Raw genomic sequence first — 27932 nt, 5'->3', positions numbered from 1 at the left:
AAAGAAAATTACCAGGGGCAGAGAGTGACATTATATAAGTATAAGAAGATAAAAGACACAGCAATCCTAAATATGTATGCACCAAACAATAAAATTCCAAAATATGAAAACCAAAAGTTGATAGAACAGAAAGGAGAAATCCACAAATACTGTTGTAGACTTCAACACCTCCTCCACAGTAACTGTTAGAATGAACAGAAAATCAAGAAGGATACAGAAGAATTTAGCAATACCATCAACCAACAGGATATATTTGACATTTATAGGACATTCCATTAACAACAGTACACATTCTTTTCTAGTACTCATGCAACATAAACCAAAATGACCTATATCTTGGACCATTAAAAAAATCCTCAAGAAATTTTTAAAGGGATGAAAATACAACTGACCCTTGAACAACACAGGATTTAGGGGCTCCAACCCTCACCAAAGTCCAAAATCTCATATAAATTAGAGTCTGCCCTCCGTATCTGCAGTTCCTCTGCATCCACAGTGCCTCAGATTCTGCAGATAACCACCCTTGGATTGTACAGGACTACAGTACTTAAAATGGAAAAAATTTGTATACAAATAGCCCCACAGAGTCCAAACCTGTGTTACTCAAGGGACAACTGGATACAGTTGTGTCCTCTGATCACAACAGAATCAAACCAGAACTCAGTAACTGAAAAATAGCAAAATTTCCAACATTTGGAAACCGAACAACAAACTTCTAACTTCAACAGTTATAAGAGATTGTCTCAAGGGAAATTACAATATAAATACAATATACCAAAACTTGTGGAATGCAGATAAAAGCAATGTTGAGAAGTTTACAGCACTAAATGCTTACATTAAAAACAAGCAAGTTTCAATAATATCAACTCTCACCTAAGAAACCTAGGGGAAAAAAGCAAAATAAACTCAAAGCAAGCAGAAGGAAGAAAATGATAGCAGAAATCAATAAAATTCAAAAAAAAAAAAAGAAAAATCAATAAAAATCTTGTTCTTTGAAAAGATTAATACATGGACAAATATTTTAAAAAGAGAAAACATACATTACTAATATCAGGAATGAAACAGGGGACAGATTACTAGAGACCTCAGAGGTGAAAAAAACAATCTACTACATCTCTTCCAATATGAAATTCATAAAATGGTCACATAACTTTATTAAGGAACTTGAACTCATAATTTTAAAACTCACCAAACTCAACTACACCTATGGCCAATTAATCTATGTCAAAAGAGGCAAGACTATAAACTGGAGGAAAGACAAATCTCTTCAGTAAATGGTGCTGGGAAACTGGACAGCCACATGTAGAAGAATGAAATTAAACATTCTTTAACATCATACACACAAAAATAAACTCAAAATGGATTAAAGACCTAACTTTAAGACCAGATAGGCAGAAGACCCTTTGACATAAATCACAGCAGTATCTTTTTCAATTTGTCTCCCAGATTGACAGAAATAAAAACAAAAATAAACAAATTGGGACCTAAACAAATTAAACTCAAAAGTATTTGCACAACAAAGTAAACCATAAACAAAATGAAAAAAACCACAGAATGGTATAAAATATTTGCAAATGATGCAACCAACATGGGATTAGTCACCAAAATTTACATACAACTCATACAGCTCAATATTAAAAATTACAAAAATGCACAGAAGACCTAAAAAGACATTTCTCCAAAGAAGACGCACAGATAGCCATGGAGCACATGAAAGATGATCTACACCACTAATTATTAGAGAAATGCAAATCAAACTACAATAAAATACAGCCTCACACCAGTCAAAATGGTCCTCATCAAAAAATATGGAAAACATAAATGCTGAAGAAAGTGTGGAGAAAAGGGATCCCTCCTACACTGTTGGTGGGAATGTAAACTGGCACAGTCACTATAGAGAACAGTATTCAGGTTCCTTAAAACCTAAAACTAGAACTACCAGATGATCCAGCAGTCCCCCCTTTGGGCATATATCTGGAGAAAAACATGGTTTGAAAGGATACATCCACCCAGTGTTCACTGCACCACTGTTTACAATAAGCCAAGACATGGAAAATCTAAATGTCCATCCACAGATGGATAAAGAAGATATGATAAATATATAAAATGGAATACTATTCAGAAAGAATGAAATAATGCCATCTGCAGCAACACAGATGGACCTGGAGATTATCAGACTACGTAAGTCAGAGAAAGACATATATCACAGATATCGCTTATATGCAGAATCTAAAATGATATAAATGAATTTACTTACAAAAACAGAAACAGACTCTCAGACTTAGAGAATGAACTTATGGTTACCAGTGAGTATGAGTGGAAGGGAAGGATAGACAGGGAATTTGGGATTGACAGGAACACACTGCTATGTTTAAAATAAAATGCCTTTCCATGAAAAAAAAAATCAATCAGTCAATGTCACCAAAAAGAAATCTCCAGATCCAGATGGCTCACAGGATAACTCTTCTAAATGTTTAAAGAATCAATGCCAGTTCTACACAACCTCTTCAGAAAATAGATAAGCTTCATTTTTTGAAGCTTGTTATTACCCTGATACCAAAACCAGACAAAGGATCAGAGATTTAACTGTAAAACATAAAACTATAAGCCTGAAAAAACAAAACAGGAGAAAATCTGAAGGATCTTAATACTAGGTACAGATTTCTTGTAGTGACACCAAAAGTATGATCCATAAAAGGAAAAAGGAATGAATTAAAATTTACAAGTTTTGCTCTGTGAAAGACTCTGTTAACAGAGGAAAAGACAATCTAACTTGTCCTACTTTACTTGTGCTACTCGCCCTACGTTTGGGAGAAAATGTTTACAAACCGCATATCTGAAAAATGCCTCATATCTAGCATATACAAAGAGCTCTCAAAAGAAAACCCAATTAGAAAATGGGAGAAAGACATGGAGACATTCTATTCAAAAGCATATGAAGAAAGCAAACACAAGAAAAATGTTCATCATTAGCCATTAAGGAAATACAAATTCATGAGATGCACAATATGCACCTATTAGAATGGCAAAAAATAAAAAAGGAAAAAAGAGTGAAAACATCAAACGGTGAGGAAGCGCAGAAACTGGCTGGTGAGAATGTAATGATTCAGCCAGTTTCTTAAAAAATAAACACGCCGCCACCTTGTGACTCACATGAAGCAACAACTCCACTCACCGGCATTTATCCCAGAGAAAGGAAAACTCAGGCTGGTTCAAAATCCTGTACACATTTACATTAACTTTACTTAGAGAAGCCAAGACCTGGAATCAATCCAGATGCCCATCAGCCAGCATGGTTAAACAAACTGTGGTCCCTCCATACCAAGGAATGCTATTAAGCACTTAAAAAAAAAACTGAACTGCTGTTACACATAGCAATCTGGATGCATCACTAGAGATTATGCTTAGTGAGAAAAGCCAGTCCCAAAAGACTGTATATTGCATGACTTGATTTAAACTATCTTGAAATGATGAAACTGTGAAAATGGAAAACAGGTACATGGTTGCCGTTAATTAAGGAGGGTTTGGAGATGGGAGGGAAGTGAGTGTGGCTATAACAGGGGGCCAACATGAGGGATTCTTGTAATACAGAAATATTCTGCATCTTGACTACAGCAGTGTCAGTATCCTGGCTATGATAATGCACACGTTTTGTAGGATGTTGCCACTGGAGATTAAAGGGTATGGAGAATGCTTCTGTACCCTTGTAGCGTCTGTGCTTCTGTACTTCTTATAACTGCATGTGAAGAATCTATGCTGCTGCCGCTAAGTCGCTTCAGTCGTGTCCGACTCTGTGTGACCCCACAGACGGCAGCCCACCAGGCTCTTCTGTCCATGGGATTCTCCAGGCAAGAATACTGGAGTGGGTTGCCATTTCCTTCTCCAGAGGAATCTATAATTATCTCAAAATTAAAAGTTTAGTCAAAAAATAAACATCTTAAAAAAGAAAGGCTCTTTACGTGGTCTGTTCATCTAATGCTATGGCCCCTCTCCTACCTATCATTCACATCAAATTTCTTCTTTGCTATTGAATTATTTGGCCCTTATTTTATTCAGCTAATACCATTCAAATAAAATTACTCTTGTTAAAGTCATCTTTCAACTACAAAACAAAATGGAAACTTGCTAGTGTTTTGGTTTACTCACCTCTGAGTTATTTGACACTGATGGTGGTTTACTCCACTTCCCTGAAGCTCTCCTACCTCTCCTTCCATGACAGCACTCTCGGTTGGTTTTCCTCCTGCCTCTTCAGCTGCCTCTGGGGGGTAGCGAAGTCCCCCCCACTTTTTTTCCCCCTTATTTACTCCCAAATGCTAGCTTTATCCAGCCAGCATTTCTTGTCTTACATATGCTCCTTGAGCATTCTGGGTATCAGCCATTCCATCCACATGTCCTTATCAATTATCTAACGACATAAACCACCTCCAGAGCAAGTGCCCCACAGGACACTCAAGCACAGTGCAGTCCATCCTGGACTACCTCCTATTCCTGTCCACCAAAAAGAAATCTGTTTTCTTATATTCTTGTTATCTGTTACGCCATTCTCGTAATATCCTACTCAGAAACCTAGGAGTTTTCCTAGTTTCTTCCTTTCTCAACCCCAATACCTAAAAAGTTTCTAAGTCTTTTAAATTCTTCTGAGTATCCCTTGATTTTTGTCCTTTTTCTCATGTGTTCTGTCAGTTTCTTAGTTTAGTCAAACTCTTATCATCTCTTATTTAGCCTATTTCCTGGCCTGGTTCCCTTCCACTGTTTATACTGTTTACAGGAAATTTTAACTAAAATACAAATTTGGTAATATTACCATGGTGCTTCAACTTCTTCCAAGGCTCCACATGGTTTTGAAGAAAAAGTATAAATTTCTTACCCTAATGTGTATGACCTTTAAACCTCAACCTACTTTCCATATTCATCTCCTACAGCTTACCCTTCTCTGCTACTCTCTAGCCTCACAGAGCTATTTGGAATTTCCCGAACATGCCACGTGGGCTCCTGATGAGTACCTTTAATCATGTTCACTCACCCTGTAATACAGCCTTCCCAGCTGAATGGCTCCTGTCACACCTCAGCATTCAGCTCTGGCATCCCCTCCTTGAGAAGCTCTGCTGAACCTCCCATCCCCAGTGGCCTACTGTATTTATTTAGTAGTCTTTCCAGTATTGCTATTGTTTACTTCCTTTTGTAATCTCCTATTTTGTAAAATAGCAAATCTCCTATTTTGTAATCTGCTATTTTGTAAAATAGCAAATATTTCCAAGTATTCCTTGAAAGACAGGACTGTGTCTTACTTTATCTCTGTATCCTTGATACCTACTAAGAATGAAGAGTTGATTAAGTGTTTATTAAACAGAAGTCAATAGTTTATTCAGTCTCTATTAAATCAATGAAAGCACTTCTCTCTTACACTGTCTCCTTTGACTCAAAACTCATCTTGACTATACACACAAGTCTTCTAATATGATCCACAGTGATGCCTTTGCTCTAATAAGACCATTATATTTACTCTACTTATCTAAACACATTTATGATAAGGTCTTTCTGGTTTCATTTTAGAATGTAAACTTCTGAAGGGCAGGGAATTCTGTAATTCTTAAAGACCTAGAATAGTTATATGTCTCTAAGAACTTTACAAATACTAGCTGAGTCCTTAAAATGAACAGAAAAGATGACTACTCCCCCTGTCCCCCCCCAAAAAAGGACAAAAAAGAGAACTGAATTACGAGAGATCATATTAGGCTAATAAAAGGAATACTGCAGGGACCTCCCTGGTGGTCAGTGGCTGGGACTCTGTGCTCCCCCTGTAGGGGACCTGGGTTTGATCCCTGGGCAAGGAATGCAGATAATACCACTCTTAATGGCAGAAAGTGAAGAGGAACTAAAGAACCTCTTGATGAGGGTGAAAGAGGAGAGTGAAAAAGCTGGCTTTAAACTCAACATTAAAAAACTAAGATCACGGGATCAAGTTCCATCACTTCATGGCAAATAAAAGGGGAAAAAGTGGAAGAAGTCACAGATTTTATCTTCTTGGGCTACAAAATCACTGTGGACGGTGACTGCAGCCATGAAATTAAAAGACTTTTGCTCCTTGGAAGGAAAGTTATGACAAACCTAGACAGCGTACTAAAAAGTAGAGACATCACTTTGCTGACAGTGATATGTCTTAGTCAAAGGTATGGTTTTTCCAGCAGTCATGTATGGATGCGAGAATTGGACCATAAAGATGGCAGAGCACTGAAGAACTGATACTTTTGAACTGTGGTGCTGGAGAAGACTCTTGAGAGTCCCTTGGAGAGCAAGATCAAACCAGTCAATCCTAAAGGAAATCAACCCTGAATATTCATTGGAAAGAGTGGTGCTGAGTGTGAAGCTCCAATACTTTGCCCTGATGTGAAGAGCCAACTCACTGGAAAAGACCCTCATGTTGGGAAAGATTAAAGGCAAAAGGAGAAGGGGGCAGCAGAGAATGAGATGGTTAGATAGCATCACCGACTCAGTGGACATGAATCTGAGCAAACTCTGGGAGACAGTGGAGGACAGAGGAGCCTGGCGGGCTGCAGTCCATGGGGTCACAAAGAGTTGGACATGAGTTAGGGACTGAACAGCAACAGGGAACTATGAATAGACTCCACATGCCGCAAATAAGTGTTCAAATACCACAAATAAAAGATCTGTGTGCTGCAACTAAAACTAGTTTTTAAAAAGTTGTAAGTTTAAAAACAAGGAAATACTGCAAACATGTCATCCTAAAATAATGAATACTGCATCTCAGGCCTGATAGCCACCCAAACTAACCTTTGTCTTGTTGAACACTCTCCTTCTTCTTCAGCTACCCATCCCACATCAGCAAAAGACACCACTGCATCCTCTCCCGGAGGGCTGGAGCTCCATTCTGTCGTAGGGCTGGTCAGCTGTAAGTTACAAACAGGGGAAATTCTTCATCTGGCACCAAAATGGTAGAATGAAACACTTAATTACCTAAAGGAAAAGCTTCAGCTCTAGCATTACAAACACACAGGCAGTTTCTCACATTTCCACTGAAGGTCTGCACAAAAGGGACCTTTATTTATGTCATACTGTTGTTTAATAAGGTATGCAATCTCTGAATTATAATTTAACTCATCCAGTTTTTATTTTACAGGTCAAATGAGACTGACTTAAAAAAAAACAAACCTCTGTTCATCCTCAAACATTAAGAAAATTTTTAGAATCAATTCTCTTCTGAAGAGATGTAGGAAAAAAGTATAGAAACAAGAATAAACAAGCGACCTTGCTTTGTGCTAAATCTGGCAATATTTTTTAATGGATATTGCTGTTGTAACAATGAAAATACATTTTTAAATGTCATTAAATCTCTTGATTTTTAAATAAAAGTATTAACTATACTAAAGAACTGAAAATACAAATAGCAGTAGAGTAGAATTCCCTACCGAACCTTAAACACAGAGATGAAGGAACAGAATATTCTGAAATAAATATAACAAAGAAAAAGCATGCAAGTTCTGAAATTTACCTTCAAAACATGGAAAAAGAACTTAAAATTTTGTAATATGAATAGCCTCAAAGCCAGAAGGCCAATGAATAATAATAATTTTAGAATAGTAATCAGATTAGCATAGTATTTCCTATAGGGTTTAAATAAAGAAAATGCAGGCTTTTTAATTTACCTTGAAAAAACTGGAAGAAGAATTAAATTTAATTTTTGTTATGGAATAATGCCTCAAAGCCAAAAGGCCAATGAATAATAACTTACAAATAGTTATCAGATTAATATGATACTTCCTATAGAGTTTAAATAAAAAAGAAAATGCAGACTTAATTGAAGGAAAAAGCTTAAAAGGCCAAAGAGAGAGATTTACATATTTACGGGTTTATCAGAAAGTTTCTACTGTAACCCATGCTCAGTTTGAACCTTCTTACTATCACTGCAGATGAAGCTTTTGGAAGCTACACTGAATTAATACTTCTTCCTCAACTGTAAAATATACCATACAAACACATAATACTAATATGGTTAATTTTAAATACCTTTAGGTGTTAGTTCATCAAGATCAGTTTGGTTACATAATTCTTTGTTTAGAAAATAAATTTTGTTCTAATACAGTTATTAGTTGGTAGGAAGAAAGGTATATTTATGATAAACCGAGTTTTGACCTGAAGACTTCTTCCCTCCCCATAAAGGTTATAAAAATTGCTGTTTTCATCTCAGATAGTTTTGTTCATAAAAGGAAGCAAAATGATACTTTTCTAAGAATACTCAAAAATATGTTTTGTGACAGCTTGTCAGAGTATTTTATAATGTAAAGATCATATACTACTTCTCAATTTTACATCTGTAATACTTCATATATTAAACATGAAATGCTGTTTTTTGCACAAACTTAAAAAAAAAATTATTCCATGGATTTAGTTTGTAATCTTACTAAACATTGATTAAATGTAACCACGGAAATAATGTCTACAACATGTACTCAATGAAATGAAAATGTTATTGACACTGTCAAGCACCAACTCCAGAATTAATAATATCTGTATCATTTCTAGTTGACATCCTGCCCCACAAAATAAGGCAGTTTAAATATTTAAATTACATATCTAGATTATAACAGTGATTTATGCCACCAGAAAAGCCTAACAAAGTCCCTGGGGAAACCAAACTCATACAAAAAAATAAAAAACAAAACTGAAAAAACAGTTAATACTAATCTTTTTTTAAAAGGCCTCTTCCGCTGTTGCTGAAATGTACATTCAGTAGCATAAGCATGAAATGACAAGGACAATTCACTCAGTAAAGTGCTAGTGTAGGTGAGGTCAGCATAGGCAGAGGGTCTGAGGGCACGGAATTCTAGCAAGTAGGATGTAGACGCCACTACTGACATGCATGGATGACTGATGGGAAGTTTGAAAAAGTAAAGGTCAACTTACTGAAGGTTCCAGCAAGGTCCTGTCCTATCACAGCTATTGTTAGTAGGGGGAAAAACAAAACAACAACAGTGAAGGGATAGAAAAAATTTTTTTCAAAATCAAGGGGATTATAAAATTTAAAATTAAAATTAGTGTTTATCAGTATCCAAAGTCTTTTCAGAAAGTACGAAAAGCATTTCATTCAGAGCAAAATTTAGTAGCACTGTATTTTTTACCGATCTTAAGAAATTCAAATCAACATTTGATACAATTTAAATTATCCAAGATTCAATTATATTTCAAGAATTTTACCAAAGTAATTTTAGGTGATTTAAAACATTCTGATAATGTAAAACTATACTAAACTGATTTATTAAATAAAATACATAAAATAAAAATATAAAGTATTGAAATACTTAAAATATTAGAAGAACTCAGCATGTCCTCATGGGACTTTTCATAAAATAAACACACTGGTCCCGGAAACCAGGATTCTCTGTTTCTTGCCAAAAATGGTGTAACAGTAAATATACTCAGTCTATTTTACCACCAGTTGTTTATAGCTAAATGCAAAACATATATTCTTCAAAGCAATACTGTAAAATACTGATAACAACATCTAGCTTTTTTATTTACAGATTTAATTATTCCTCTTTTTCTACCAACTCCTGTCATAGTTAAAATATTAAAAGCAGAATTTCTGCATTTTAATATAGTGACACCAATAGGTCACAGGGCATGCCTGTGTAAAGAACACCAAATACTCTAGCTGAAATGCAGGCACTAACACTGCTGAGTGATGTGGTCACTTAAAAAAAAAACAAAAAACTGAGCATTTATTAACACTTTCTATTCATGACACACCTAGAATGGGGGGAGGAAGAAGGTGAGGGGAAAATAGGGAGAAGGAAAAAAGACCTGAGAGTTGAGAGGGAGAGAAATGTGTTTATCCCTCATAATAACCCAGGAAGGTAAGTAACAGTATCCCCAATAAAGAAACAAGTCTCTAAGAAGTCAATTACTGAGAAAGAATAAAATATCATAAATGTTACTTACAGAGCTGGGCTTCAAATTACTATGCCAGGCTACCAAATTTATACAACATAACACTTGTAATCTTGATTCAGTTATCCTTAATGGCCATCTTATAGCAAAAATATTAATATCAAGAAATGGACATCACACACAGTATGACATTTCATGCTAGCATACTGCAGATTATCAGAAAGTAACGGATAATGCTGAAGGGCAGGTCCCTGCTAAGTCAGGGCCTGATAAAAAGTGGTCCACTGGAGAAGGGAATGGCAAACCACTTCAGTGTTCTTGCCTTGAGAACCCCATGAACAGTATGAAAAGGCAAAAAGATGGGACACTGAAAGATGAACTCCCCAGGTCGGTGGGTGTCCAATATGCTACTGGGGAAGAAGAGAGAAATAGCTCTAGAAAGAAGGAAGAGGCTGAGCCAAAGCAGAATGATGCCCAGTTGTGGATGTGTCTGGGGGTGAAAGTAAAGCCCAGTGCCGTAGAGAACAGTATTGCATAGGAGCCTGGACTGTTAGGTTCATGAATCTAGGTAAAATGGACAGGAATGGGCAAATTTAATACAGATGACCATTTTATGTACTACTGTGGGCAAGAATCCCTTAGAAGCAATGGAGTAGCCCTCAAAGTCAACAAAAGAGTCTGAAATGCAGTACTTGGGTGCAATCTGAAAATGACAGAATGATCCTGGTTCATTTCCCAAGGCAAACTATTCAACATCACAATAATCCAAGTCTATGCCCCAACCAATAAAGACAAAGAAGCTGAAGTTGAATGATTCTATGAAGATCTGTAAGACTTCCTAGAACAAACACCAAAAAAAGATGTCCTTTTCATCACAGGAGATTGGAATGCAAAAGTAGGAAATCAAGAGATACCTGGAGTAACAGGAAAGTCTGGCCTTGGATACAAAATGAAGCAGGGAATAGGCTAACAGAGTTTTTCCAAGAGAATGCAATGGTCATAACAAACACCCTCTTTCAGCAACACAAGAGATGACTCTATCCATGGACATCACCAGACAGTCAATACCAAATTCAGACTGATTATATTCCTTGTAGCTGAACATGGAGAAGCACTATACAGTCAGCAAACACAGGACCGGGAGCTGACTGTGGGTCCGATCATCAGCTCCTTATTGCAAAATTCAAGCTCAAATTGAACAAAGTAGGGAAAATCACTGGCCATTCAGGCATGACCTAAACCAAATCCCTTATGATTATCCAGTGGAAGTGAGACAAACAGATTCAAGGGACTAGATCTGGTAGATGTAAATTTGGAAAACTCAGCAGTGACCACAGGACTGGAAAAGGTCAGTTTTTATTCCAATCCCAAAGGCAACATCAAAGAATGTTCAAACTACCACACAATTCTGCTCATTTCACATGCTAGCAAAGTAATGCTCAAAATCCTCCAGGTCAGGCTTCAACAGTATGTAAACCTAGAACTTCCAGATGTATAAGCTGGATTTAGAAAAGAAACAGGAACCAGAGATCAAATTGCCAACATCCACTGGATCACTGAAAAAGCAAGATAATTCCAGAAAAACATCTGCTTCATTGACTACACTAAAGCCTTTGACTATGTGGATCACAACAAACTACGGAAAATTCTTAAGAGAGATGGGAATACCACACCACCTTTCCTGCCTCCTGAGAAACCTGTATACAGGTCAAGAAGCAACAGTTAGAACCAGACATGGAACAGACTGGTTCCAAATTGGGAAAGGAAGCTATCAAGACTGCATATTGTCACCCTGCTTATTTAACTTAAATGCAGACTATATCATGTGAAATGCAGGGCTGAATGAAGACCAAGCTGGAATCACGATTGCCAGGAGAAGTATCAACAACCTCAGATATGCAGATGGTAGGTACCACGATAATGGGGCTTCCCTTGTGGCTCAGCCAGCTGGTAAAGAATCTGCCTGCAATGCGGGAGACCTGGGTTCAATCCCTGGATTGGGAAGATCCCCTGGAGAAGGGAAAGGCTACCCACTCCAGTATTCTGGCCTAGAGAATTCCATGGACAGTCCATGGGGTTGTAAAGAGTCAGACACAACTGAGCGACTTTCACTTTCACCACTGTAATGGCAGACAGCAAAGAGGAACTAAAGAGCCTCTTGATGAAGGTGAGAGAGGAGAGTGAAAAACCTGGCTTAAAAGTCAACATTCAAAAAATGAAATTTATGGCATCTAGTCCCATTACTTCATGGCAAATAGATGGGGGGAGAAAAGTGGAAATAGTGACAGATTTCATTTTCTTGGGCTCCAAAATTACTGCAGATGGTGACTGCAGCCCCAAAATTAAAAGACGCTCCTTGGAAGAAAAGCTATGACAAACCTAGACAGTGTATTAAAAAGCAGAGACTTCACTTTACTGACAAAGGTCCATATAGTCAAAACTATGGTTTTTCCAGTAGTCATGTATGGATGTGAGAGTTGCACCATAAAGTAGACTGAGTACCAAAGAATTAATGCTTTTGAACTGTGGTGTTGGAGAAGACTCTTGAGAGTCCCTCGGACTGCAAGGAGATCAAATCAGTCTGTCCTAAAGGAAATCAACCCTGAATATTCACTGGTAGGATTGGTGCCGAAGCTGAAACTTCAATACTTTGGCCACCTGCTGGGAAGAGCTGACCCACTGGAAAAGACCCTGATGCCTGGGAAAGATTGAAGGCAGGAGGAGAAGCGGGTGACCGAGGAAGAGATGGTTGGATGGCATCACCAACTCAAACAGACTCATGGGCATGAGTTTGAGCAAACTCCGGGAGATACTGAAGGACAGGGAAGCCTGGCATACTGCAATTCATGGGGTCACAAAGAGCTGGACACGACTTAGTGACTGAACAACACCGGCAACAACAAACTGGGGAAAATGTTAAGATTAATGAGGATTCTTAGTATGAGTCCACGTACTTATCCTCAGAAGGCTGAGACATCAAAGACCACGATACACGCCACGTCTCCCACCTCACCTGTTCCTGACAGAGGGACCTGGTCTCGCTCCTCACACGGTAACTTCAGTCTTGCCTCAGGACCTCTGCACTGACTGTTCTCAGCCAATACCGCTCCCACCTTCACTCCTTTCCTCGGCTGTCTGCAGGGCTGGCTCCTTCTAATCTTTAGTTATCATTCCTCCTGGACCACCGGTTAGTCTTCCCATGGAGCATGGGAACTCTAACTCTTCCTTCAGGGCACTCAGTATAAATGGCAATTGTACATTTATTAGCTGATTTCCTTAATATCTCTCCACTGAACTATATCCCAGTAAGGGTGAAGATCATGGCTGTTTGGTTCATCACTGACCAACAGTACCTAACATAATACATGGATCTCAAGTTTATTTGCTAAATGCAATGGGCAGGTGGTTGTTTTCCTTCCAGATTTAGTGACAGTGTGAGAACTGCAGTGAGAATCTTATCATTACCTGTTTGGTTACAGACATTCCCTTCTCCACCGATTCCAACAATCCCTCTTAGCCATCCCAGAAACTAGCCTGGGGCAGGGTTTCCACAGGAAAAAAAAAGGTAGTCCAGGTAAAATTACCCAGAGGTCTGCCCGTGGCAGAGCAAGGATTTAAACTTCTACAGCACAGGGCCAAGTCCCCACCCATCCCTTTATCTGATAGCATGCAAGATCACTTTTTTGTTGCCTTAGGTTTTTTAAGTGTAATATTTATTTATTACCCCCAATAAGCCACACTTATATTCCATGTATTAAACTCATAAAATTTTAAATTTATAAAAATGACCCTAAAGGTGCCTTAGTGACTACTTTCATATTTGCCAACAGACAGGCATGATACTGCTTTAAACTTTCTTCAGCAAAATATGAAAACACAACCTGTAAATGAAGTCCTCAACCCCAGCTGCAAAAGCTCCTGAAGAAGTTTTAAAAAACAAATGTATGAAAGAAAGTCAAATATATGAAATTCAGATTTAGTAAACTTTGAATGACATCTATATTCTTTAGAAGCCCTGTTAAGTGTTTTTGTGAGGGGGTGGAGCCTTGGGGGTGGAGCTCAAGCACGTATGTTTTATTTTTTAAAGCTCCTGGTGATTTAAATATGCACCTAGTATTGAGAACCACTGTAAATCAAAACCTCTGAACCGCATTCCAACAAACAATATAGCAAAAATATAGTGCTTTTACATGCTTTTTTACATTTATTATCTCATTTTATTCCCAGCCCAATATTCCCTGTGACTGTTAACTGGATGCAGGTGTAAACAAACATGTTGGTCTGAGTTCTGATTTGTGACCCTATAAATATACAGAAATCAAATTTGTAAATCACAGAGTTCACTTAGTGAGCCAAATAAGTTTAATTTGCTATTCTGCTGTAAGGTGACAATAACAATAAAATCCCACCACTTTTATTGTGCACTAATTATGTACCAGTTATGATACTGAGAGTTAAAGATTATCCTAACCATCACATCACAAAGTAACATTCCTGTCTTGCCCCTCGTTTATGTGAAGTCTTACTTGTCCAGATAATGGGTCAGCTGACAACAGTGAAGAGATGGTATGACCTAGAAGGAACATACTGAGGCCTAAGACTTCAGAGGTGAAAACTGCTGTGAGGGCGACACAGTTGAGGTGTTGCCGATGAGTGTGGGCACAAGGGAAGGAATGGACGTGAAAGCCAACAAGAGTAGGGGAAGTAAAGAAAATACAAAACTGTGTTTCCAAAAACACGGAAATCACCCAGGAAGACAAAGAACTGGCTTTGACTACTGCTTCTGAATTGACCCATGAATGCTTCATTCTCAAGTTTAATCTATTTTAACTTTTGTCTCCTAAATAGGGCCCTATAAAGGGGTCTACTCTCCTTGGGTCTAATAGTGGCTTCCCAGTTTCAGACTTCCTATAGTCATGTTGGAGTCCTAGACAGTCCAAACCCATTCCATATCAATCAAACCCCCAATGAGCCAGAAAAATAGCAAAAATGATTGTCAACTTTATTACTCTAAACTGCATCCCTTATATTTTTCAAAGATTCTCCATTTTTAAAATTTCTGATAGACATGGTAAAAGCGAAACAAAAATACCAGAGGATATAGAGGAAAAATAGCAGACAAATTATCTAAGTAACAGACAAACACTTTCAAGATTGATTTTGAATCTGAAAAGCAGCAGCATGCTACAAAGCTGCCTAGAAGTAAAAATCTCACTTTAAACAAATGTCTTCTGTTTTCTACTACACTCTCAAGTAGGTCACCAGGATTTCTCATACCTTATTTCTCTCCTTATGTTAATCTCTTTTCAAATGTAGCTCCTGTACTAAACCTAAAATTCTTTTTCTGCTCAGACCCTTCTAAGTAACTAATAACATTGAGAAAGAGGCTCCTTCCAAGAAAATGAACTTGGTCCTAGTACCTCAGCCCACTGACTGTCAAGGCAGATTTGGGCTGCTACCAGAAAATGCTAGATTATCTCCATTGCTTTCATTCACATCTAGCTAGGTGAACACAAATGCTGAAGCAAATTCTCCTGCAACTAGGTTAAGCAGATTGACAAATAGAATTTAAATGGAACAGTGCAATCAGAAGAAAAGTTACTAAGTCTTGGTTAACACAATAGTTATTTGAAGGAAATTGTCAAATAAAGAAATCAGCAATTGGTGTCTAACTGAACTGAATTCTCAGATATTGTGCTTGACAGAATTACTACCATAGGTTTCTCCATTTTTTTTTAATTTGATAAAATTTATCATTTTGTATCATTTGATAAAAATTACTTCTGGAAAGTTCCAATTTGTCAATGTCTAGATTGATGCACAAGGGTTTTGCCAGTCAATCTGCTAGTGGGCACAATAACCAACCTTGTTAGTCAATCTGAACAAATGCTAATTTCTACCACTTACTGAGGAACAGACTGTTAACTGTCTCTACAAGGAGGAATAACTTTTAAGTAATACATAATATCTAGTAAGCTCACAGGAGCGCTTCTGAATTATGAATTAAATATATATCTTCCACATTTCACATGCTAATCTTTTATTTAAAATTGGTATAAATGTCTGCTGAACTTTATATTATACTTAAATGTTGAACTGAAAGGTTTTGTCTTATTACTGTTGTAGAGAATTACTGAAAAACAAGAACAAAGCTATGTGATACATGTCTAACACTAAAACAACAGTAAGGAACAAAAGCCCAGATCAAAAAAATACGACCTTTACATCCAAGCAAAGAAGTGAGTGGTTCCTGATTTGGTGCTAGAAGACAATGTCCAAGGTCACCTGGGAATTAACTGCTTGGCTTACTATATGCTTCTAAGTCTTCAAATATGTATTCTTAAGGATAAATGTCTTAAAGAGCTTGAATAATCACTTCACAGAGGAACTAAAATTAGAAAGACTTTACTGTGGTTTTTATCCTCTTATTTTATTGATAGTGGCATCAATGGGAGGAGAGGTTCAAAAAGTACTTTTAAAGCTGCCTTGCCTATTTACATTACCAATGAACATATTAATATAAAATCTGAAGTATATAAAATACAGTACCTGAAACTGAACTCTTGGACACTGGATCAGAGATAAATTGGTACCAATTTTCCTTACAATACTCCGAGATGACCCATATGGCTTCCCAGACCAAAGAACCTGAGGAAGTAGGAAAGACCAAAAGTTCAATCACAAGACTTACACAACTGTTCATACAAAAGCATCAGACAATTAACTGCATGACAAGCTGACACATTAATTATGGAATCAGAATGCTCTATGTTACAGGAAATAAGCTAATATTTTTCAATTAAAAATGTAATAATATATATAGCAGGCTGTTATTAATGCAGTAAAGCTTAATGTAAGGCATCATATAAAAATGTAAAGAAAAATTAGTGGGAGTTGCCTAGTGGTTCAACCCCTGTTCTGGTCAGGAATCTGATCCCACAAGCTGGCATGCCCCCACCCCATAAAAAGAACTACGAGTAATTGTAAAATAACATTATATTTAGAATAAAAACTCTCATCTATTTTCATTAGGCTTCCATACTATTCTGCAAAGGAAGCTATTTTATCTCCTCTATTTTTAGAATTTTATATATGCATAAGTCTCTCAAAACTACAAGTTGCTTTTGTTACAATAGGCTTTCAAAACAAATGCAAATCAGTACAAAGTTCAAAATCTGAATTTGTACCATGCACGATGCTTCATTTTGTTTGCTTACACAGGAAGGCCTGGCCAAGGGTGAATGGGGGCCAAAATCCAGTTGTACTACATTTTCTCATGAGGCCTTGTCTAGGGGGAAAGGTACATTTTCCTAATTTATACAAAGATACTAAATAGGCTAGTGATAACCCTAATGAGCAGAACTTTTCAAATGAACTCATAATACACTGAGGACATTATGCTATGCTTAAAGCAAAAACAAACATAAACCTCCAAAGCAAAAAGCAAACAAAAAAAATGCATGTTAAATGTTAAATCATTACGACATGTACCTTGAAACTTCGCCCCAAGTATATGCTCTTTCCTTAAAGAGAAAAACTATCCATCTGTTTTCAGTGCTATACCTGAAAGCCTAGACAGAAGAGGTAAAGAGAGGTAGTATGCTATTAAAAAGCAATTTTAAAAGACAAGAGGGAGAATGATGTGACTATTTACTTCATTCAATTTAAATATTCAATTATATCCTGACATAAATAATGTATTCTGAGCCATGGACACTGCCTGCCCTTTTTAAAGTCACTCCATGCCCATTCTAATCTGAAGAATGGAATTACAGTTTGACCAAGCAGTGTTCGTGTAAAGAGCCATGGCTTCCACACATAACCCTAACTAGACCTCTAGACCATTCTAAAAGCATGCATAACTTGTAAAACGAACAGAGAAGCAGTCTGATCTATTACATTTTAGCAATCAAATCCAATTTAAGGTTAACAGCATGAGTCAAAGTGAGGATCATGGGGTATATATACCTCTGGCATCTGCCCCAGCTCATGTAATTGTCATCATCAATACGTTCAAAGTTTCAGAAAAATAACAAGGACCCTGTGTGCAGCACAGGGAACTATATTCAACATCTTGCAATAACCTATAATGAAAGAGAATCTGAAAAAGAACAGATATTTTCCTATATATGTTTAACTGAATCACTCTGCTGTACATGTGAGCTCACACAACACTGCAGATCAACTATACTTTGATTGTTTTTTCAAGGCATTAAAAACAACGTTAAAAAAAATAAAATAAAAACAACGTTCAACGTTTCACTGATGATTTTACCTGGGAGAGTTCCAGAAAGTACTAATAGCCTAACACTTCAACCAACAAAAACTATATTAACTTCTGCTCTAGAGACATAAATATTTTTTAAGAAATATAAAAGGATGATACAGATTGGAAAACTGGTCAGTGGAAAGACATCAATACTGAAATAAGAACATTAAACAAAGGATACAAGAGAGGAAGCTATGTGAAGCTTAGAAGAGAATTACGTGGAGTTGAAGAAAGGAAATTATCCACACCAATGATCATACAGAGGATCATCACATGAACAGTATTAATAACACATGAGAACTAAGAGCAGGAAAATCACCTGACCAAAGGATAAAGGGAAGAATCACAGACTTACAAACTCAATGTAAGAGGCCAAGAAAAAATAAGGACAAGTAATTCTAAAATGGACAGTATTTAAGCAAACTCTTTACCTTATACATGTTAATAGACATGGATCTTAAAGAAAAAAAAAAAACAAACCATAGGGCAACAGTAACTACACCAGTCAACCATTTCTAGTGTCTTCTATTTAGCCACAAGTGAAAACTCTTCTATGATGTACAAGTAGAACACTATTTATGCATCACAATGTGACAGTTACACAGCCTAATGTGAAACCTTTTGTCCCTCCAGTAAGCAAAGATCTTAACTGCAGATGGAGAGGACAGAAAAGCTCACAAAGAAAAGTTCAGAAAGGACTTGCCGAGGTCAGGAACCAAGACTTCTGTCAGCTTTTAGCTTTCCTTGCTATGTATGCTTCAGGACTAAGTTTCAATTACTCTCTTCCCATCTGCTTAATATCAGAAGGAAAGACTTAGCAGGTGCCTTCCACAAAAGGTGGCCAAAGACTCAGTTTTTACTTGCAAGGACTAAGTAGACTATTTAGGATTTTTGTACAAAGTTAAGGAAAGTAAAAGAACAGATTGCTTTACATGATTATTTTTTTAAGTATACACAGTGGACTAACATAAGGTAGTTCTCCTGTTACTTGTGAACTACATAGCATTTAGCACCAAAAAATATGAAGCAAGGGTCTAAATGAGCTAGTGACGGGGATATTCAGAAAGAGGAGGAGCCATAAACTTTACTGGATTGAAGAAAAAGTTAGAGGAAAGAGCAGCTAATTTCCAGGAACTCTAAAACTAGGTCTGACTATTTTTTTCTATTCAGTCCTCATGGAGGGGGTGAAGTTGTAAATGGCTGTGAAGAAATAATGAACAGATGGTATGGAAAGTCACCATCTGGGCACGATGGGAGGCTGCACGGCCCAAGCGCATCTCCTGTCCTAACTGGTGGCTGAACTGGCTTGTCAGGATACTTGTTTGGAGAAGGAAAGGCTTCCTCTAAAGATAAACTGTCGTTAATATTTTCAGATGTTAGAGAGAGGTCAGGGAGAAAACTGTCATTACTAGACAATTCCATTTCATTAAGAAATAAGAATTCAATTCCATTAAGGAATAACTACATAAATGTAATTATTAAGTAAAAAAACTGTTTTGCTTTATTCAAAAGAACTACTGATAAATAATGTAATAATGAATCGGGAGTGGGGGTGTTTGCATATCTGAGTCTAGTAATGACAGTCCATAACATTTAGCAACAGAGTTTGAAAGTGATGACAGCAAGGCAGGAGGATGACAACAGGAAAGCTATTTGTTCTTTTTTAACAACATGCAACGCTATTGTCACAGTGCTGAAGTGTGAGGTTGGAATCTGAAGCTGTCATCTGTCTCATCATGACGACTACTCTCAAGCTTTATATGTTAATTTGTTTGTTACAGACTAGTTTAATCTGTATTTCTATTTGAGAATCACCACTTAGCAAGATAAAGTATAAACTTAATTTTAAATAAATTTTTTTTTCTCTAGAAAAACTATGTAATACTAACCCAAGGTTCTTATTTTGAGGTTCACATATCCCTGAAATTATATGCTAAATTGTGTGCATACACAACATTTTTCTGGGAAGAAGGGACATACTATTAATCAAATTTTTAGGGAGTCTAGGACCCAACAAGGTATAAATTCTTAATTCCAAGGGAACCCGAGTCTGTGTTGGGGAGAAGAGGGTAAAGATAGGAAGATGAAATTCTGTAACAATTTTGAACTCCCCAACTGAAGATAACCCTTCCCTCAGTTCTCTTCCTCCTTATCTAAACTCCTAGCCACATTCACACGCTTCCTCCAAAGCACAGGAGGAAAACAAGGGTACAATTCTTCTTAGATATTACTGGAAATACATTACTAGTTCAAATTAGATATTTGCTGTAACTTTTCAACGTAAAATACTGAGATTAACCAGAATCACATTAGATTCATAGCTTGCTTTCTCTAGTTTAAAAACATTTTTACTTAGGGGCAAAAATATAGTAATAATACACTGAGGAGAAAGTTTGGACAAATATGAATACAGCAGACCCCTGAACAACACTTGAAATTGGGGTACCAGGCACTACCCCACTTTCCCGACAAAATCCACACGGAACTTTACAGTTGCCCCCAATATCCAGGGTTTCACATCCCCGGATTCAACCAACCATGGATCCTGCAGTACTGCAGTATTTATTACTGAAAAACATCTGCATATCAGTGGATGTGAGCAGTTCAAATCCACATTGTTCAAGGGTCAGCTGTATATGGTTTTAAAGTCAAACAAATGTTGAGGCCAAATGGAAGGCAATGAACAGAAAACAGAGAGGCCTCAACAGCATGCAGGACTGGCTTTAAAAGCCAAGATTAAAATAAATAAAATTAAAAAAGAAATAAAAGTAGGCATACCACTTACTGTCTGTATAAAGCTGGCAAGTCATTGATCCCTCTCTATTTCCCTTTCCTCATCTATAAAATGGGGACCTCATGCTTATGAGCATTAAATGAGTTAAAAGATTTAAGTATGTATTATTTAATAAATACCGTCATCTTCCCCTATTATAAGAGGTAGTCAAGTACACTAAAAAAAGAGGATTTTGGAATCAGAACTGAATTCATATTATAGCTCTGCCACTTATTAGTCAGGTAACTTTAGACAACTCAGTTGAGGAACCTGACGTTCAAGAGTGTTCATCTGTTTAAAAAACAAATCATTGTCCTAGTGAACACAGATAATATGCATAAAAGAACTAGGTATACTAAGCCAATGAATGATAGCTATTATGATGGCGCTGATTTGTGTGATAAAATACAAATAGGTTATCATCACCAAAAACAAAATCCTGATCTCAGACTTGCACTTTTTTTTTAGGCAGATAAAATACATAAAGGATGAAGGCAGTTTTTGTTCTTGAATACATTCAAACACAGTACATTTGTATATCAAAACAGTGAGAAATACATATTTTATCATTGAAAAATGGAACTAAAAAGTGGTTTTGGTTTTTTTTTTAATTTTCAGATTACTCTTAGGTAGCAGGCTGAGAGATCCAGGAAACAAAGACAGAAAATAACTCCAAAGGGTCATACTGCTTCATGTTAGGAGAAAATTTATTTTTATATAGACTTTCAGTTAACTGGTTAAAGGTGATGATATGTTACATTAAAAAAAAATGGTATTTCCATCTGCCATTAGTAAAAAGGGCTGTCAGTTTTTATTAAAATATTGGGAGCAAGTGAATGCTCTCTTACCTGGTCCATTCTTTGATGAAAGGCACTTGTTTTAGAGTTCAAAATGAATAAAGCTAAATAAGCAAATTAAACTAAGTGAAGTGTGTTATCTGTTCCTGAAACAAAATTCTGCACTTTGGCCTCAATCAGCCCTGGTCACATTGCCCGACTTCGGGCGGGGGCAGGAGGATGACAGAGCAAAATGGTAGGAGGTTGACCATCACTGACTAGACGCTACACACAAGCCACGGATAGGCACTGCACATACCCTGCCACTTAACCCACGGGCGCCCTGTGCGGCAGCAGTTCCTCCCACCCGTACTCTGCAGATGAAGAAAGTAACTGGCAGAAATACATTTCAGACTGAGGTGTGTGTGAGTCTAAGACCTATATATGATCTTTCCACTAAACCACACTTCTTACTAAAACTGCAAATGAAAAGGAATCACAAACTGTAAAGCTTCACTTTGGGGGAATCATTAGCAAGAAAAGCTTCCTGACTTCCCAATGGAAAAGAAATTCTCTTGCTGTCAGTACTGAAATGTTCATCTGCCCCAGGCAGCCAAATAGTGGTAAGCGGCAAACAAGAAAGGTGGTATAGCTGCACTACGTGAAGTTGGAAACATAAGAATATGTAACTGAAAAAGACAAAAGTATTAACTTTACAAACCATCTTCCCATTGCTTATCCTCAAGATGATAATCTCAAAATTATGCAACTATAAAAAAGGGTAATTTTATTTGGTTCTTTGCTTTTTATCTCCAAAGAAAATATATGTTAACTTTGGGAGCTTGGGGGAAATAAAAGTTCAACCTTCTCAACTTGAAGAGACACAAAATAAAAGCAAAACATAAAAGCAGTGCAATTAAAAGTATACTCAAATTATGCAACTTGCCTATATCTTTTAAGAAAACAGCTTAATTCCATGTCACCAATAACACCGAATTTGAAAATGATAAATGTTCCACAAAATATGCTTGGTACAACTATTGTTCTAATAACTTTACACTGGGTCTGAAAAAAAAATTATGTATCAGTAGAATATATTTTTTAAATGTTAAGATTAGAGCATCTTTGGCATAGAATAACCATATTACACTAATTTTTTCTTTGTATCTGTAGTTGTATTTTAGCAGACATGACTTTTATTGTAAAGAGTTGTGTGATAAACCAAATAAAAGCATTCAATATTCCAATATTAACAGTTATACAACACTGAGTTGTCAAGCATTAGTCAAACATATTTTATTCAGTGGTTTGTTTATATATATATATGTATTTAAGCCTTTTCCTTACTAATAACAAATTCATCGCTTTTAACAGTCACATGAATATTGAATAAGTTTTCAATGTAACCCATCCCTTAGGATGCTGGATAAAGATTCATTTCCATGATTTAAATAGCAAGCAAATTAAACACTACATATGTTGGCCATACATAGATTCATTTTTCCCAGAAAAAAATTATCAATGTCTGGATTTTAAAAATGAATTTTGAGCACTCACCGATTGCATGCTTCCAACCTGTTGAAAAATCATCCTAATTAGGCCTTTAATCCAGCCAAGCATTTAGATGGCAAAGTCTCTCCAAATTTGCATTTCAAGTACTTCAGGCATACATAGCAGCACATGGTCCATAAAGCAAACTGAAATTTGAAAATGCAAATATTAAAGTGAAATTATTATTATTTAGAATCTTTACTGTCTATAACACGTCTCACAAAGTCAGTCTAGTCTACAACATCTTAAATCTTTGTGTGTGTGTAAATTAAAAAAGTTTTTTGCTTGAGATCAGCTTTATATAAACTAGTATTACAATTGTTTTTCTAACTATTTTTTAACTTTTCCAGTCAGGGTTCTATGTTGAAAGCGATGAAAGCCTACTGTGGCTGACTTAAGCAGAAAATATATTTATGGAAAGACACACAGTAGATAACAATCTTAGAAGAAACTTAGAGGCTACACAACCAGGAAAGACATCCAAAATTACAGCAAAACTGTCTTGGGAGACACCTCTACAGCTGCTACCGTGACTACTGACGGGACAGAATCTACCAGGTCCCACTTCTCCATCTGGCTCCTGAGGTGCTGGCCTACTAGTGGCATCTGTTTGGTCAAACCTACCTGACTACAGGGTTTCCCAGGTGGTGCAGTGGTAAAGAATCTGCCTGGCAATGCAGGAGACATGGGTTCAATCCCTGGGTCAGGAAGATCCCCTGGAAGGAAATGGCAACCCACTCCAGTACTCTTGCCTGGGAAATCCCATGGAGAGAGGAGCCTGGCGGGCCCCAATCCATGAGGTCACAGAGTCGGACATGACAGAGACTGAGCGTACACCTGGCTACAGTTAGAAGCAGATTCTACCTTCCACCAAAGTCCTAAAGGAACTCCATAAATATAAGGCAGGACTTCAGATGCCAGAAGGTCAAAAAAATGACAAAGTTCTTCCACACTCACTGGCGCTGACACTGCCACTCAACCTCCTCCTCTCCCCATCAATACACTGTATATCTGACACAGATATGAACTCATACGGCATAGACCAGTTTACTGGAAGAGCTGGTCTCCAAAGTGACAAGGACTGTAGACCAGATATAAATCAATGTGCTGCTTTCTTCTCAAGGAAGCCTTTAAAAAACTGTGTACTTTGTGATATATTTGATTCACATTCTGATAGAAGTTTTTCCTCTTGTGGACCCGAAATAAAGTTTGTGGCCTACACTCTGAGAAGAACTTGATGAACAATTATAAAGAATGGAGGTGGGTGGGGTAGAATAAAGATGACATAAATATGCCAGGCACTGGGTGAAATATGAACTAGAAAGAGACCAGCCCTAATGACAGATCAAAGTATGTAATGAAAGAGAAAGCACTAACAGGAACATATAATTTACTGGTAACTAAGAAACGGTCACAACTGCAACAGTGGTGAGATATTAATATATTTTAATATTACCAGCATCTATAATTGCTTATAAGAATGAATACTCTGAGGTAATGGGAATAAAAAGAGCAGAGGGCCAAAAATAAGCTGGAGATGACTGGCCAAAAAAAAACCTGATCAGAGAAAAAGGATGGTTTTATTTAGGATTTGAAAACCTATCACCGTTTTCTGGGTTTTTTTGGCCATGCCTCGAGGCTTGTGGGATCTTAGTTCCCTAACCAGGGATTGAACTTGAGTCCTCAGCAGTAAAGCGCCAAGTCCTAAGCACTGGATGGCCAGGGAATTCCCCTTACCGCTTTTTTAGAAACTGAGATATAACTTACACAGAAAAGTGCACAAATTGTAAGTGTGTCCAGGTATAAACCTGTAGAACCTCCATCCAAACCAAAATATAAAACACTTAAAGAATGCCAAGAGCTCCTGTGAGCCTCCACCCCGTCAATATCCATGCTTCACCCATCTAAATAGTACTCTAACTTCTGCAGTCTATCACATTTGCAGGCTGTATGTACTCTTTTGGGTCTGACTTCTTTCACTCAACATTGCCTGCGAGATTTATTCCCATGATTTGGGAACCACAGTTCTTTTTCACTGATGTGCAGTATTTTGCTATGATACTCTACCACAATTTAACTTACCCAATTTAATAGGGATTTTTTGTTTCTTGTTTTATTTTGTTGAAGTATATTGTTAATTTACAGTGTTGTTACATGATTTACTGTTCCTGAACATTTGGGTAGTTTCTATTTTTAGCTGTTACAAATAAAGTTGCTGAAACAATTCATGCACATAACATAGCGAGGTACACATAAGAACTAATTTCTCTTGAGTTTATACCCAGGAGTAAGATAGCCAGATCATAATATATACAGATACATGGTTAAATCTTTAATAGAAACTAACTTTTCTGAGGTTGTTATACCAATTACACTCTCAAAAGCAGATAAATAAAAGAGCTCTAGCTGTTCAACAATCCCTGGTACTGTCAATGATTAATACTTGGTACTGTCAGTCTTTTTAATTTTAGTAGGGGGTTCTTCACAGGTTTTGGGGGCATATTTTGATACCTTCCATTGAGAAGTTTTTTCCTAATTTTTTAAGTGAAAGGTTTTTTAAAAAATTATTCTTACGAGGAAGAGAGTCTGCACTAGAGAGAAAGATTAGGAAGCGTGGCTTAGAAAATGCAACCTGAGAGTGAATGGGCTAACTCATACAGAGTAAGAAATGAAGCCAGGATAGAAATCTCAGGAAATACCTGAAGATCAAGCAAAGGTCAGTGGGAAAAAATATTCAAAAGAGGTAACGAAAAATGTGAGAGATATTGTCACCAAAAAGAAAAAAAGGAATTTTCAATAAGGAGAATAGTGAAGTCGCTCAGTCGTGTCCGACTCTTCGCGACGCCATGGACTGTAGCCTACCAGGATCCTCCGTCCATGGGATTTTCCAGGCAGGAATACTGGAGTGGGTTGCCATTTCCTTCTCCAGGAGATCTTCCCAACCCAGAGATTGAACCCGAGTTTCCCCCACTGTAGGCAGACACTTTACCGTCTAAGCCACCAGGGAAGTGAATGGTCCTTGTTAAACAGAAAACATGGAAGAGAGGTCACATAGCTGGGGGCCTCCTACAGCTACCCTTTACTCCAGACCGCTCCACTGTGCTCTCTGGAAGCCTGTTTGAATGAAGGTAAGCATTTCCTCCCTCACCGAACTGAAACTCGGCTCTCCCTGTAGAATGCTGTGTCAAAGGGTCCAGTACTTGCTTATTCTTGCTCCCTTTATACCCAGGCTGTTTCCAATCAATCACTGCTCTTTGTGGGGGTGGTAGTGTAGTTGCTCAGTCACGTCCAACTCTTTGCGACCCCAAGGACTGCAGCACACCAGGCTTCCCTGTCCTTCACCATCTCCCAGAGTTTGTTCAAACTCATATCCATTGAGTCGGTGATGCTATCCAACCATCTCCGAATTACTGCTCTAAGTTCTTTTCAAAACTCTCCCTCAAAGGCAAAACTAAAGAGACAACAGAACAGATCAGGGGTCACCAGGGACTGTCAGTGGAGGAACAGCTCCACTGTAACAACTACAACAGAGCACAAGGCAAGTTTTGGAAAAATGGACATAGTCTCTATCTTGATTGTGGTGGTGGTTACATGACTGCGTTCAAAGAAATCTACCAAAAGGAGTGAATTTTGCTGTATGTAAATTGTATCTCATTTAAGAAACAAGCAAAAGCAGCTCTCCTTAGGAAGCACTGCTTGACCACCGTCTGTTCCTCATGAGGACTGACTGAAGGACGCGTGAGCATTCCTTATCATTCAACTATGACTTCAGCTGACTCCTCTCTTCTCCAAGTCCTTCCCTAAATGGAACTGTGCACTCTGGACTCCTCAGCACTAGTACATCATAAACACATGTTCTTGCCAGTGCTGAGTGGTTATAATATTTACAATAATGCATCCAATACAGCACCGTTTGAATCTAGTTACATAAAGATCTAAGACAGGTCAAACTAAAAGCAAGCTAGTCACAGATTATGAATTCTTTTTCAAAGCTTTTCTTCTAACTGTTGTGGAGACAGAGGTAGTGACAGGGATTTCAGTGGGTGCTGGCCTAGCTGTATGTCTTGACAGACAGACAGACAGACAGCTGGATGTGTTTACTCTGGGAATGCTTATCAAGATGCTGCACACTTACACACTTCTCGTAATGCAAGTTACGCCTCAAATAAAATTTTAAAAACACATATAGCTTTTGATTAAATTATGTGACTTTCAGGAATTTTTTGCAGAAATAAAAGCATTACCCACAGAGAACATACACAAAGATACTTTCTGCAGTGCTTCTTCTATTCACAAAATCAGGATCAGCTTTAAATGTGCATCAATAAAACACCTGTTAATTGCAGTATATGCATATCACAAACCTTTATGCATCTATTAAAAGTGAGTTACAGTCTATGTAATGACTTGATAGTATGATACAGGAGAGTAATATACTATGATTTCATTTCTGTAAAAGACAAAAATCTTCAACCTTTTCATTTATAGAAAGATATACATCAAACTATTGACAGAGATTGGTTCAAGACGGTAGAGCAGAAGGACATGCACTCATTTGCAAAAGCATGGATATAGCTGTTGAACAACTATCGACAGAGCTGGAACCAACCAAAAAAAGGATACCCCACATTCAAAGACAAAGGAGAAGCTGCAACAA

General features: G+C 37.3%; 1 protein-coding gene across 2 annotated transcripts in view; it reads right to left on the bottom strand.

Annotated features, from left to right (window-relative positions):
- The window catches only part of MTFR1 (mitochondrial fission regulator 1), a 57788-nt gene that overhangs the window by 20046 nt on the left and 9810 nt on the right, over positions 1 to 27932 (bottom strand). For both annotated transcript variants that reach the window (XM_043879108.1, XM_043879109.1), the window contains 3 exons: positions 23282 to 23421; positions 16456 to 16554; positions 6793 to 6908 (listed from right to left, as the gene is read on the bottom strand). In XM_043879108.1, the coding sequence (XP_043735043.1) occupies positions 6793 to 6908; positions 16456 to 16554; positions 23282 to 23344 (278 nt within the window). In that variant the 5' untranslated portion in view covers positions 23345 to 23421. The remainder of the gene's footprint in view (positions 1 to 6792; positions 6909 to 16455; positions 16555 to 23281; positions 23422 to 27932) is intronic.

This window comes from Cervus elaphus, chromosome 21 (genome assembly GCF_910594005.1).
Source record: "Cervus elaphus chromosome 21, mCerEla1.1, whole genome shotgun sequence".
Lineage (NCBI taxonomy): Eukaryota > Metazoa > Chordata > Mammalia > Artiodactyla > Cervidae > Cervus > Cervus elaphus.
This window is presented reverse-complemented; position numbering and strand designations above follow the sequence as displayed.